General features: G+C 42.4%; 2 protein-coding genes across 4 annotated transcripts; one reads left to right on the top strand and one right to left on the bottom strand.

The window, feature by feature from the left end:
• Positions 1 to 3,626: 3,626 nt before the first annotated feature.
• LOC139285862 (cobalamin binding intrinsic factor-like) lies at positions 3,627 to 4,986 on the top strand. Its single transcript, XM_070906533.1, has 4 exons — positions 3,627 to 3,695; positions 3,811 to 3,952; positions 4,565 to 4,698; positions 4,805 to 4,986. The coding sequence occupies exons 1-4, from the start codon at positions 3,629 to 3,631 to the stop codon at positions 4,864 to 4,866; spliced, it is 405 nt and encodes a 134-aa protein (XP_070762634.1). The 5' UTR covers positions 3,627 to 3,628; the 3' UTR covers positions 4,867 to 4,986.
• A 1,389-nt stretch (positions 4,987 to 6,375) lies between these two features.
• On the bottom strand, positions 6,376 to 8,250 carry LOC139285802 (cobalamin binding intrinsic factor-like). 3 transcript variants are annotated; one of them, XM_070906452.1, is made up of 6 exons: positions 8,190 to 8,226; positions 8,016 to 8,054; positions 7,751 to 7,831; positions 7,477 to 7,618; positions 6,736 to 6,872; positions 6,376 to 6,629 (listed from the first exon to the last, which is right to left on the bottom strand). In XM_070906452.1, the coding sequence occupies exons 3-6, from the start codon at positions 7,821 to 7,823 to the stop codon at positions 6,568 to 6,570; spliced, it is 414 nt and encodes a 137-aa protein (XP_070762553.1). In that variant the 5' UTR covers positions 7,824 to 7,831; positions 8,016 to 8,054; positions 8,190 to 8,226; the 3' UTR covers positions 6,376 to 6,567. The 3 variants fall into 3 exon arrangements, with proteins under 3 accessions (XP_070762553.1, XP_070762554.1, XP_070762555.1); XM_070906453.1 differs by lacking the exon at positions 8,016 to 8,054 and having other exon boundaries at positions 8,190 to 8,250; XM_070906454.1 differs by lacking the exon at positions 8,190 to 8,226 and having other exon boundaries at positions 7,751 to 7,828; positions 8,016 to 8,150.
• Between the last annotated feature and the right edge of the window lie 6,756 nt (positions 8,251 to 15,006).

Below are 15,006 nucleotides of genomic sequence, written 5' to 3' on the forward strand. Positions count from 1 at the left end.
ATTGTCCATGTCGGCAGACTGCCGCCCTAGGTTGTAAGGCTGCGGTGCGTTTATGGCATCTCGGATGGTTCTGGTAATCCATGGTTGTGGAATAATTTAACTGTAGTTGTGGGTACAGTTGCTTCTGTTGAAATTAAATCCACCACAGACTCAGTGAATCCACTGATGTCGTCGCTGACGTCGACGGTGGGGTCCTGGAATGTGCTCCGGACTGCGTCATAGTCGTGCAGACTGTAGGGCAGCCTCTGATTGTCCTGACTATTTCCTGCGTCACTGGGGGTATCGTAGTTTGTTTACATACTTTGGCTTCAGCAAGATGGCCGCATGGTCAAAAATAATTTCCTTTTACCAATTCAAATACCTTGATACTTAGTTGAAGAAAACTGGCCTGACCAATCAACAAACCCACCCACACACCCACGTCTTTGTTTGATCCTCAGTGATCAAACCAACAATCGCTGTGTCATCAGCAAATTTAACATTGAAAACACCAGAGTTAGCCCTAAACTTGTTTGTATAAAGAGTAAATAGAATTGGAGATACAGCACTCCCTCATGGGGCCCCAGGGCTGGTAATAACGGGGGAGGACACTGCAGCATATTCACCCGTAGCTTTAACAGCCTTTCCAGACCTAATTTGTCCCTTGATATAACAAGTTCAAGGGGACTGACACCTGGCTGTTGTTACACACATATTCACATTCTCTGTCAAACACTAAATCCGATTTGGATGAGCCTTTCAGTTGCTACCCACCTTACTCCAGTGCATCCTCGCACAAATGTGCAGAGAGCCAGAAATAACTGTAGGCCACTGCTTGATCACGGTAGAATCGTTTTTTTTTTGTTGAAAGGGGTTCTGGCAGAAAATACTTTCATTTCGTTTCACAGTGTTGAAGAGGTGTCCTGTTAGTGGTGCTTACAGTACTTTAAGCCCATCGGTATTCCGAGCATTAGTATTGTTAAGGGAGGCTGGCATACTTTATGTCTGTCATTACATTATTCATTTACCATATGTGACATCATTTCAGGAAAATACATTTATTCCCTTTCATCCAAAGAGCATTACATTACTGTCTGTTCAAAGGTAACAAAATCTGCCAACCAGCACCTCTAAAGCTTATATATATATATATATATATATATATGTAGTCATATTTTGTTTGTTTAAATTTTAATCCTGCACATCAAACTTCAACTTTCCAGAGCAACAATAAATAGTGTTATATCCTGGCATGAACTGCTAGGCACGAGGTGATGATAAGTCCCCTATAAAGGCACGATGTCATGACACTCGGTTGCAACGGTGACTTCTAGGTAACTGATCGTCAGCCTGGGGTCTTGGCACAGCATCACTCCAATCCAGAGGACATTTGGACATTCACACCCAACTGACACATTTTCCCTGATCACAGCCGTAACCCACCCTCTTTGTAACTCATCATCTGTACAAGTGGATTTTTCCCTTTTGCTTTATGAACAAGAGTATTGCTGATAACGGCACCTGATGTGCTTGTGCTGCAGCATCATGACTCGGCAAGCTGGCTGCATCGTCAGCCGTGTCAGGGCCATGCGTGTGGGTGTGTTTAAAAGAGAGGCCACTAGAGGGCTGCAGAGTACATTTTGCCTGTTGCAATCACAGTCTTCTCTCTGATTGTTATTGACAGGCTCATCTTCCAGTGTTCTCTTACATAAACAAAAAATATCACATAACCATCTATTTGTTTCCTGGCTCGTCAGGGTTTGTGGTGACAACCAGATGGCGCGATGAAAGGTGTAGTCCATTCAGCTGCTATCATATGTCTCCTGATTCCCTCTTGTATCCCCTCTTGTACTCCCTGGCTCTGCCGTGAGGGTCTTTATAACACATTTCTACCACATAGTAGCCAAATATCCAAGTTAATTCTAATTGGCATATCCATATGCAGGCAATGCAGTTCTATAAATCCTGAAATCTGCCCTTTGACACTAGCATGTGTGTGTGTGTGTAGAATCAGTTTAAGCTGCTAGGTGTTATTTGCTGGATGTGAGCAAGGTTGCATGTATTGGCGTGAAGTTGATAAACCAATATCTATTCACCTGATTTGCTGACTTTGCACTTTCTTCCGCACATATTCATATGAAGCGCATTGGTGTCAGTGTGAACGGCCTTTTTCAGTGTTTTGTTCACATGAAGTCAAACACATATTTCCTCATCTGATGCCCACTTGAAACTTGATATAGTGTTTTTGGCACTTGGCACTTGTTTGCTTGCTCTATCTCAGAGACCACTAAATGTTACAGTAAAGTAGGCTGACGTAACAAAGGTAGGCTGATAAGAAAAGAGCCTGTTTACATTTGATGTGTACAGACCCAGATTAAAAGATTTGGAGTGTTTTATTATAGTAACTCAAAAAAGACTTCAAAGTTGACTCCAGTACTATGAAATATACTTTAATGACATTCATTACTTAAAGGTCCTACATATAACAATGTGCAACAGTTTACAGGTATTAAAACTTAGAGCTGTTTTTTTGAATACTTTGGATCTTGCCTTTATACGCCACTCTAAAAATGTCTACCATGCCAACGTTTGGTATCTTTGTCTTCTGCGCAACATCACCTGTATGACCTGATGTCGTTATTTTTATTATTTCACTTTGGCGTACTGTATCAGCACGTTGGACACATAAACGCACAAAACGCATACAAATCAGATCTGAAACATGCTGTTTTTCTTTTTCCCGTCAAAGCCACAAACATGCTCAGTGAAGCATTGTAAAGGTCGCAAATGTAAACGCAGGTAGCAAACATAACACGTGAACGGTGAAATTGTGAAAATCGAGGTCGCACCAAGCTAACATACAACTACTTACAACAAAAAGCAGGTGTAGCCATAGGCGTCTTTTGTCTTCTTAGCTGTTTCGCTCTTCGAAACAGTTTTTGTAAACAATAACGCTAGAGTGCTACAGATTAGGCCTTTCATTCCCAGAGTGTGCGGGGTTCCCAAATAGCGCACTCCCACGTCCACTTCTCTGCTCAGTTGGCGCCTCCCCCACCTCCCTAAAACGTTCAGCCTGTAGAACGGAGTCGTCAAATTCAGGCGTTTTTTTTTTCCCCCCCGTTTCATCATGTGACAAAAAACAAAGCTATTTAAATAAATACAACGTCTGCCCCATCCCATCTCACATACGCGTAAGCACGAGTTTTGTAACAAATGCATATTGTCCTATCTCCCTTTTTACTTGGTCTATCAAGATCAAACAAGGGCTACCGTGGAGTTTGAAGCCAGCGCTTTCGATAGAAGTCGACCCGCGGCGCTCAATGTGACTCCGTTTTTACGCTGTGACATCTTGAACCCTTGATCACGCCGGCGTGATTTGCGACTTAATAAACCGCCAATGTAGGGAGGTGGTGGAGGAGCAGCATATTTGAAAGTCACTGTTCATTGCGCAGTTTACAGACTTTGGCAGTGCAAGCATTATTTCATAACCTCAAGGTGACATTTTGAATTGGCTCTGTGGAAAACATTATCAGCATTTGCAAACTAAGATCAACAAAGTTGACTCTGCTCCGGTATGTAAACATGATGATGACTGCAATAAAACACGGCGACTGAGGAAGTACAGCCACTAATACAGCCAACAGCCATGATGATGGTGCCTGCTCTGCTCTCCACAGCACTACTGCTGCTGCTGCTTCCTGGGACTCTGACTCAAAGTAAGCTTCAGAAAAAAATCCGAAAACTTTATTGCAATTGATTATCATGATTACTAAATATCAAGGAACCCCTCTACTTGTTTGTCTTCTGCTGTTTTTGTCATCTATCATTCAGATGATGAACCCGTTCCCATTGACGTAGTCGTGAAGAACAGCTTACTTGGCACCGCTCCCTTGACCTTCAGCACTCATGTGGTTAAAAAAGGGATCCTACTGGGTGCACTGAAGAGACTCATGGACGCCAATGCAAACTTTAAGTAAGCTGATTAATACCAACTGTCACCTGAGAGTGACAGTCCTCAAAAATGACCTTACAAGTAGCTAAACTTGCTGATTACTTTGCAAGACGAGATTCGTAGGCTTTTCACGGAATCATTTCCACAATATACGCATTTTTAAAGTGGGCTTTCTCAAGACTGTTTGTGGTCAGATCCAATCCTCTAACACACAGGAGTGTGTCTATGCAACACCAACCTTAGCGACCTTAGCAAAACAGCCAATGCTAATCTGGGATGTTTACAGGCACAGTGTGGCTGCTCGGTTGAAAACATTAGTGGTTGCAAAGCTCACCGGCAACGTCTGCTGGTTAAAACGCGAACGCACCGTAAGAAAACACACGAGTTGTTTATAGATAACTTCAAGATGAGGATAACGTAATCCAAGATGAACAAGTCGATCAATAAGACCAGATGATTGTGTTTTTGAAATTCTACTTGAACTCGTGCATTGAGTTGAAGGTTAAAGTTTGTATTGACCAGCTGGACTTGCACTGTTCACCTCCACTAACCAGTTTCATTGGGGGAAACCCTGCTGGTCATTATTTCTTCTCACTTGGTGGACATCAATTGTTCCTCCATTTGGTCCCGCAGGTTCACCTACACAGAGGACCCAAACTATGGCCCATACCTGGTGAGCGTGAACGGTCTGGCTGGAAATGATAAAGACCATACTTATTGGGAGCTGCTGGTCAGGACTCCAGAGGGTGAAAAAAGACCTGATATTGGTGAGTCCACGGTGAAAATGTCTGTCGATCAGTCTTTCTTGCTGTCATTTTTTTTTTTTTTTACTGTAAATCAGATTATAACACTCTATATGGATCTTGTTTGCAGGCATTGGCTGTTACATTCCCAGTGCAAACGAGCAAATCATTCTGAATTTTGCAAAGTGGTGAAGATTGAGCAGTGCTGGAATCCCCTGTATAACAACGTCTTTCATACCTGAACAAACAAACAACGTGCATCTGTGCTTAATGCTGAGTGATAATGCCATCTGAATAAAAACATCCCTCCCATGTGTTGAGTTCATTGGTTTGCAAGAGGAAATAAACATAACCGCATGAACTGTTGTCAACACAGCCGACATATTATCGCTGAATGTATGACGTGTGTTTCAGGTCATGTTCGCTGTCCGACATTTTTCTCGTGAAAGCGTCACTACCTTGCAGAGTTACTTCTTTGCCCACTACGTTTTGTTCATTAACTAGCAAGCAGGTCCTCTGACCCTGATCATCCAATGAGAGCATCTGAGTTTGACGTAGAGGAATGGCGCGTTTACGTGTTGTCGTGCAGCTAAAAGTTCAGTTAAAAGCGGATCAAAATGAGCAACTGGAGCCGTAACCCAGTCCTCACCGGCAGAGAGACACACTGATCCCTTTGTTTGGACTGACGCTGCCTTGAAATTGCACTTGATTTTTGACATGACAATTTTGAGTCTTTGGTGTGTTTTTAAATGCCGTGCCACGGCAAGAGGACGACCGTCTCTGCCACTTTTAAAACGTCAGCAAATGTCACATCTTGGAAACTTTGTAACCATGACCGCACTTTCAGAGAGAGTCGGCTTTGTGAAAAGAACACAATGCAAGGTGAAAACGTTCTGCTGAAATATTTGCAGGCAAAGAGCCGGATCATTCCCGTAACTTTTCCTGTATAAACCCGAGCGTCCTTTCCGAGAAACCAAAGGCAGTTAAACGACACACTGAATATAAAGCTTCAGTGCTGCACATTGTGTTCCATTTGAAGCCTGTGTTTCAAGACTGGATAACTCATCCTGTAACCGGCTAAAAAAGACTGTTCATCCAAAATGCCACGCTGAAAAAGCGCTGCCTTTCTTTCAGAGGACACTTAAACCGCCTCATCCTTAGTTCTCCAAAGGTCCTGCCTTTGTGGGCACATTCTTTGAAGGAGGCAACCTCTGAAATGGGATTGAGGCTGTGTCCCATTTCCATACTAAATACTAACACTTTACAGAATGTATTATATAGTATACTGTCTTTTACAGAATGCAAGCAAACAATGTGCTTTGCTGTTTTGCACAAACAGGTAATATATGTGCATTAACAGATGTTGATCAAGCTGACCTTGGATGCCACTGCCAATTATACTTACTTACTAATGCCAGTGTTTGGTTTTCCATGATATTTCTGGTGCTGCCTCAGCTAAATCTGTACTAAAAATGTAACCATCAAATCAAAACTGACTGACTTTTTTTTTTTTTAAATTTCACCTAACTTTGTCACTTTGAGCACACCACAGACTCGGAAGAGTGGAACAGGAACACATCTAATGATTGAGGAAGTACAACAAACTTGGCTTGCATCACAGTAACTATTGCTCACACCTGGTTTCTTTGCAGAAAGGAGGGTTTCCAGTCACAAATAGGCTTAGGACACTGATTAGCCCAGTTCGATTTTTAATTCAGAAAGATTCACACAAAGCATGTGTGTAACAGTAGCACACACGTACGTTATCCCACAGCCTAAGTAATTAGAAGAAATCTTCAAGTCATTTCAACTCTTTCCTTGTCAGTACTCTCACTGAGCTGATCCGACTCTGGCTTTGATCCCATTTTGATGTCTCGGGGGTCGCTGATCCCTTCAGTACTTGTTATAGTTCAGGATGATTTGCTCGTTTGCACTCGGAATGTAACAGCCAATACCTGCCAAACAAAATCAAGACAAAACAAAGATCACGAGCTGATTCGCAACGAGACGACTGCTGACTGTAAAAAGACAGACGGAAAGGTTTTCTCTTGGTTGACTCACCAACATTAGGTCTCGTGATTGTGTCGTTTGTTGTCTTGACCAGCAGCTCCCAGTAGGTACGTTTCTCAATGCTTCCAGCCAGACCGTTCACACTCTGCAGGTACGGCCCGTAGTTTGGATCCTCTGTGTAGGTGAACCTGCGAGGACAACACAAGATGACTTCGTGAAGGACTTCAGCCCTTTGCAGACACGGAATGAAGTTAGAAATGTTATGATAGCAAAGAGAGATATTGTTTTTGCTCTCTCACAGGCTGCATCACTTGAAGCTTTAATTAATGACACACAATGAACTCACTGATGCATTTTTTTCCCCATCAATTCAATAATTTAACATCACTCGATAGGAGGATGCTGCAATATGGCGGAGCGCAATGTCCAAATCGCAGGAGCTGCAATTTCTTTCACAACATACCATTGTAAATGAAGCACTGTGGTCTTACACAGATGACTGTAGATGACTGTGTGGTCAGATACAAGTGTGGGTTAGTTTTTCAAGGGCAGCCACATTTTGACTCAATGTTGCTCAGCTGGAGAAAATATGATTGAGCAAGAGTAGTCATTTGAGACACACCCATTTACATGAGAGGCGACTTTGAAACGTGAAAATGAGAGAACGGGAGGAAATGTGTCTGTAGAAAGAACCCTTGCTAAGTGTAAAGTTACAACTGGTGAAAGAGTGAAGCACGCGTGTTATGACTTTAAGATAATCGCTCATGCTAACAGCAAATTTGATGATCTTACTTAAAGCCTGTGTTGGAGTCCTGCAGTCTCCTTAGTCCACCCAGTAAGATTCCTCTGTAAACCACATAAGTGCTGTAAGTCTGATTGGGAGGGTTCGTTACAGAGTTTGCCACCAGGACTCCAATGGGAGTTTGAGCAGAGCCTGAAAAAAAGGAGAAACAAAGTTAGTACAAAAGATAAAATCAGGAGAGGACAAACAATAACTGCAATAATACCATTTCATTATTCTCAATGGCCATTTACTGAGGACATTTTAAACTTTTCTGCAGCTTACATGCATCTGGAAACCCAGGAAGCAGCAGCATCAGCAGCAGCAGGGCCGCAGAGAGGAGAGCAGGCGCCTTCATTCTGACTGCTGGACACAAGACACAGAAATAACATCCAATGTATCATCCTTAAAATTCTAACAAATTTCAGAAAGAACTGTTGAAACGTCAGGTTACATCAAGATTGTGTGTTTTTTGTCTTTCAGTACAGGACTCTTATCCTTTGGCTGGAAACGGTCTAAAGTAAAACCCAAAAAGTAAAATGAAAAAAACCTTTGGACTGGGTAACTCATAGGCCTGCCGTACCGCCTCCTGTTCAACAGTCAAAAGGTTTGATGCAAGAAAGTCAAAGCAGTAAATCAGTAAATAAAAAAATACATATAAAAAAAGTTGGTTCCAACAGTCTTTCTAGCCTCTTTCACCTCCTCACTCTAACCTCGGACAGACCTGTGGAATAGTGCAGGAGAAGTTAAGATTGTTGAGATCTGATAGGAAATCTTTATTCTTCAAGCAGCACCTGGTCCTGTTGGATAGAGCTACTGCTCAGTAACTTTTATAGCTCTCCTCCACACATCACATCGTACTGAAGCAACCAATCATCGCACATCAGGCTGATATCCGGTTGCATCATGCTACCTTTCATATTCCTCTCACATCTACAAGGACAACATGTGCCATCATGAACAATGAACAATGGACACAAGCAAAACTAAAGAATTTCACACTCGTCAACCGAAGGACTCTTGCCAAGGAGGTGACATGATCACCTTGGTATGTCTTTCTCTTCTTTATAAACACAATGGTTAGTGTATTTGTGTGTGTGTGTGTGTGTGTGTGTGTGTGTGTGTGTGTAGCTTTGTTACCATGAACTGCTACCTCATGGTCAGTTATATTATAATATGAATCCACGTTTTATTAATATCAAAAATCACGGTATCCTATGGAGTTTTGACCTCTTGTGACTGTTCTGTCAGCTTTTGTCAGTATAGAAATTACAAATCAATGTAATTGTTGCACCTTATCGTCATTTATTGTTAATAAATTAATTAAGTTATTTATTTACTGGTTATATATTTGTACAAGATTCTGATTACAGTAGATTTATTCAAGTGAAAACAGCAACATAGATGAAAGGCGCTCCTCTGCCAAACAGTTTGCCTACCATCCCAACCGATAGACCAACCGGTAGATGCCGTAGAACACGTCCTCCACACTTTCCCTGTCTCACCTAGAGAAGAAAGTGAGCGATGTATAAGATTGCTGTTCATTGACTACAGTTCAGTTTTTAACACCTTAGTTTCCTCCAGACTCGTCACAAAGCCCCGGGACCTGGAATTAAACACCTCGCTGTGCATGTGGGTTCTTGACTTCCTCACAAGGCAGAACCCCAGGTGGTGAGGGGGGAGCGGACACGCCTCTCCCACCCTCGTCCTCAGCACCGGAGCACCCCAAAGCTAGCCACTTTCAACTCCCAACACCGTCATCAAGTTTGCTGACGACGCAGCTGTGGTGGGCCTGATCACAGGCAACAATGAAAAGGCCATGAAGGACGTAGAAGACCTGACTCGGTGGTGTCAGGACAACAACCTCCTCCTGATTGTCAGAAAGACTAAGGAGCCGATAGTGGACTTTGGGAAGAAGCATGCCACCCTTGTTGTCAACGGGTCCTCGGTGGAGAAGGTGGACATCTTCAAGTACACCTTGGTGTTCGTATCACTGAGGGCCTGACATGGGCGCTGCATACTGACTCGGTGGTGAAAACGGCAAGGCAGGGGCTGTTCACCTCAGATGCTTTAAGAAATTCAAATACAGAGGGACTTCTAACAGCACAGAGGAAACAACACTGAACAGGACTGCAAGGCTCTGCAAAGTTAAGCTGAACGTACAATAGGTGGTGCTCTACACTGCCTGAAGGATATGTACACCAGGTGCTGCAAGAATAAGGCTCGGAGCATCATTAAGGATCCCAACCATCCAGATAGCAGCCTTTTCTCTGGCTACACCAAGCCAGTATTGTTGTTTGTAATGAAATAGGTCTTGGGGTCCAGTGTATGTCCAGCATGAACTCATGCACAGACCCAGGGCCAGATTAACTCACTAGGGGGACCCAGAGCAAAAGTGAGCTGTCAGCCCCTAATGACCCCTTGCAAGTTTCTCTGTCCTAGAAATTTCATTTATAAAAAAAAACAACTTTTCTCCAATCACTGGATTAGGTTCACTAGCAGCGTAGACAGTGCAGGACTTTGACACCGGAGACCCAGAGTCCCATCTGTGGTTAGGTTTAGGCAACAAAAGCACTTTGGTTGAGGTTTAGGGAAAGGGATTGTGGGTTGCATTAAATATGAATCGATATGGATATGCAGACCTTTTCCGTATTAAACCATGAGCATCATCTTTCCCTAACCTTAACCAAGTACTTAAACATAACCACATAACCAATCCAGTGGATTTGACTGGCTGTTTTGAGGTACACATAACTGTGTCTCTTTGACAGGGCGAACACACCACAGACTCAAAAACTCGCTTAGCATTAAGTGTTAATGATTGAGGGAGTGCACTAAACTTGGCTTGCATCACAATAACTATTTGCTTACACCTGGTTTGTTTGCAGAAAGGAAGGTTTTCAGTTACAAAGATTGGTTACAAATAGGCTTACTTTAGTTTCAGACATTGTTGTACGAATTTTGTTTCAGGGAAGGTTCATTCTTGAAGCCAAAGATACCTTGCAGTACTTTATATCCTACTGAAGAGCTGCCAAGCTCTATGGTGGCAAACACAATGTGTCCCTGATGAACCGGCTGTGCCTCCTTCTCATTCCTTGTGTTTCACCTGTTTATCCCTTCCTTGTGAGTCCCTTGTTTACTGTCTCTCTGTCTGTCTCTGTCCTACCCATCCTCTCATCAGGAGGAGATCAGCAGTATGTTTCCCCAGCTCTACTGTCGTCTTACGGCCAAGCTTGAAACCTAAGTTTGGTGTGTTCCTGAATTCCGTCTAGCTCTTTGTTTGCCTGTGCCTCGGCTCCATTCCCTCCTGAGCGATGTCTGCTTGCCAGCCTTTGTCCGAGTTCCGCTTTTGGGTTCTAGGTTACGCTAAACCCAACATGTCCCTGATTTATATTACTCATGGTAAGCACAGGGAAGCATGTACAACTTTGACACAAAGTCCTGCCAAGTCTTAAGTCTTCCTCACCCAATGGGTTCCTTTGTGTGGCTACGTTCAAATGGCAAAAACCTCAATTTGTGTGTCTGATGAAAAACGTAGGAAGGCTTTTGTGTTATGAATACTAACTAAGAGTGATGCCTAACAAGACTGTCAAACAGTGACTGAAAGGTGTAGCGTCTGAAGTGATGCAGTGTCAGCAACATTGATTAACCTGGTTTGGACAATTTTATAATAATTTCTGTTATTCTGAAAACCTGTAATTAAAACAAACAAACAAAAAAAAGTAATTCAGCTAAACACAGATTTTGGTGTGGTGAAGGAGATTTAGATGTTTAATTCAGAAAGATTCACACACAGCAATCAGTAGTATGTAGTCAAGTGTGTAATCAAAAAGCAGGAAGTCATACGAAGAAATCTTCTTGGGGAAGTATCTGGTTGCCAAGCAGGAAACTTCAAGTGGAAGGTGGATTCCCATGAGATAATGACCAGAAATTCAAGGCAAAGCCATTTCTTAACATTGTGCATTCAGCACACTGTTCACATTAGGGGGAGTGTGTTGAGCTGTTGTTGCTCACTGAACAACAAACGCAAATGGATCTTCCTTAATTTACAATCTGTGTAACATCAGACTCTGGCTTTGATCCCATATTGATGTCTCGGGGGTCGCTGATCCTTTCGTACTTGTACTTTTGCACTCGCACTCGCCGGTTCAAACTGTTACGATAGGAAGGAAGAAGATTGTTTTTGTCCTCTCACAGGCTGCATCACTTTTATAACTTATATTACCGTTGAAGCTTTACTTAACGACCACCGTGAGCGTTCTCACACTGATACGTTTCCCCATCAGTTTCAGTTTAATTAACATTTTGATTAATTTAATCTGCTGCCTGTTTTATAAAGAACATCAGGGCGTTGTGTCGGGACGCTCATTCGATTCCTGGTTGCTCATACGCTGAACGTAAAGCGTTTTGCTGAATATCCCTTTATTCATGCATGCAGGTGGCATGAGTTCTATATTACTGTGGTTTTAGTTTCTTTGTGCATAAGCGACGAAAATTGAGATAATGCATGTACACATGCCTGTCAGTCTGTGTGCACCTTCAAGACTGAGTTACAGAGTGCTTTATGAATCGAAATAGGAATACAAAGCGACATAAGGCACCCTCCTAAGAGCAGTAAAGTATTGAAAGCTTAATAGAGATACAGACCCAAAGGAAAGTATAAAAACAGAAGGTGTGTTTGAGGGAAAGCAGATGGCGATCTGAGGCTGCACAAAAGACTCATACAGGTGCACTTATAATCAATGAGACCTTAAAGTTTATTTTGATCCATAGTTGCTCGACTGGAGAAAATATGATTGAGCAAGCGCAGTCATTTGAGACACACCCACACACATGAAACACAAAATGAGAGAACGAGAGGAAATGTGTTTCCCCCCGTCTGCAGAGAGAACCCTTGGTAGGTGTGTAGCTCCAACTGGTGAGAGAGTGAAGGTATTAAAGGTCATTAGTTTGAGAAGGTACGTTGTTGCATTCGATTTTATGCATGTTATTGCGTTAAGGTAAGCGTCCATGCTAACGGCTAATTCTGTGCTCTTGATTCAAGCCTGTGTTGGAGTCCTGCAGTCTCCTTAGTCCACCCAGTAAGATTCCTCTGTAGACCACATGAGTGCGAGTGTATATAAATGCACTAGTGTAAGTCTGATTGGGAGGGTTTGTTAGAGAGTTCGCCACTGGGACACCAACGGGTGTTTGCTCAGAGCCTGAAAAAAAGGGAGACAAAGTTAGTACGAAAGATAAAGCTTGGAGAGGACAAACAATAACTGCAGTAACACAATTAATCTCAATTCTTCTCAATGGTCACAAATGGCAACATTTTATATTCAGCAACAATGGAAACAGCAACTGTTTTGTAGCTTACTTGCAGCTGGAACCCCAGGAATCATCATCATCATCATCATCAGCAGCAGCAGCAGCAGCAGCAGCAGCAGGGCTGCAGAGAGAGAACATCCTGACTGCTGGACACAAACACAGAAATAACATCCAATATATCTCCCTTGAAAAGGTTACAGTTAAACATATATATATATATATATATTCATATATTTCACACGCGTCAGTATATATTTCTCTGCAAACAGCTCGTTTCCCACCACAGCCTGAATACATGATTAAACTCCAACCTTACAAGGAGACAAAACTGCACAGGCAGATAGAGGGTCCTGAGGGACACTGAGTCTTGTCATGTGCTGAGGGCTTTTTGTGTTTGTGGGGGAAATCAACACTGAATGGTGAGTGCAGCAATTCTATAAGCTCCAATAGCCCAATATTTACATGATGTTTCTCAATTCTGTTTGTATCTTCCATGTATTTTGGTAACTGCGCTGTACATTTAAATTGTGTGCAGTGAAAAAAATATGAACTTCATTCACTTAAACCATCGCAACAAGCAACAGTGAGTGAGTGAACGGGCCCTGGTTTCTTTACACCTGCGTGTTCTGCCGTCCTGGCAGGACACGCAAATACATGTTTTGGTATTATTCGAAAAATGGCCCAGTTGCCATCTTTTTTTTCCCCCGACATTTTTGACGACAAATTTGGAAAAATTTGATGCCCTCGAACAAAAATATCAATATTTTCAAATCACAACACAACTGTTGACACAGTGTTCACTTTACCCGGGACATTCAGCACATTCTAACAACATCGTGCATCACCAGAAAGTGAGTTTTCCTGACAGGCCAACTCAAATTCTATCAATTACTTAATTTATATTCAACAATTAAACATTATCAAATACAAATGTTACACTGAAAACCCATTTAAGGACATATAGTAGTAAACGATCCACCGTCTGGCTCTGGTAAGCAGTTTCACAGCAGGGGGTCCATCCATCATAAATTGTTGTCAGATTAGCGATGTGCGTCATTGAAGACAGAAACGTCATGCGTCTATATATAACGATGAACGGGGGATTAAGGGGTTAAATCTGACACGTTAGCACAACTGTGTTGCATCACGTTGTAGTTGTGATTGTGCACATTTTTTTACATTTCAGATACAAAGAAAATGTCATAACCCTTTAAATTACAGGAAAGCAGAAAGATTTTGAGCTTGTTGTAGATCGGTTTACCTGAGTTTCACCATGCGTCACAGTGCTGCATGTATATAATTCATGCACTTTTCATCTCAATTCTCTTTCTCTCTTTTTTGACTTTCATTGTTTTTTGTTTTGATGTGACTGTCTTGGGCCTGAAAAGCTGAGTAGTAGTAGTAGCAGTAGGAGTGATTTTCTATGTGATCAGGCTTCGCAGGATAAACACTGTTCAAGTGTTGACGTATTTATGAGCATTCATTAGTCCTAACTAAAGTGTAGACTTTTCTGGAGGCTTTCAGCATGCATACCCGGCGTCTATGACATCTTTATATGATGCTTTATTTCAGTAACTGTATAAAACAAAAGCAACCTTCTCCCAATGGGCACAATTAATTGGGAATAGCCCTTAAAACCGAGGCCGAGTTCCCCCTTGGCGCCCCTGTAGTTTGCACCCTGGGCTCAGGATAGCTTCCTTGGGCAAAGTTTACATGATGTTTATCAGTTCTCTTTGCATCTTTCATGTGTTCGAGTAGCTGCACCGTACCCGCACATCAAAACCTATGATCCAAACATTTCTGCATGGCACCGCTAGAGGTCAAAAACTCCACAGGACACCTTGAAATGTTAATAAATCGTGGATGAACATAACTAATATAAATAATATAACTGACCATGAAGTAGCAACTCACAGTAACAAACCTACACACGTGCAAATACGCTAACTACTGTGTTTATAAAGAAGAGAAAGACGCACAAAGGAACCCATTTGGTCCCTTTTGAGACGACACAGAGATACATGAACTACGGTGCACAACGAGGAAGATTTCAAACTTGGCAGGACATTGTGTCAAAAGTTGTAGATGCTTCCCTCCTGTTTACCTTGAGTGATTCGAATCAGGAAGAATGCTCTGCAACAGGGACTAAATGTGCGTGCTATCATAGAGCTTGGCAGCGCTTCAGTGGGATCAAAAAGCACTGCAAGGTACACCAACAAACCAGGTGGAAG

This window comes from Enoplosus armatus, chromosome 5, assembly GCF_043641665.1.
Source record: "Enoplosus armatus isolate fEnoArm2 chromosome 5, fEnoArm2.hap1, whole genome shotgun sequence".
Taxonomy (NCBI): Eukaryota; Metazoa; Chordata; class Actinopteri; order Centrarchiformes; family Enoplosidae; genus Enoplosus; species Enoplosus armatus.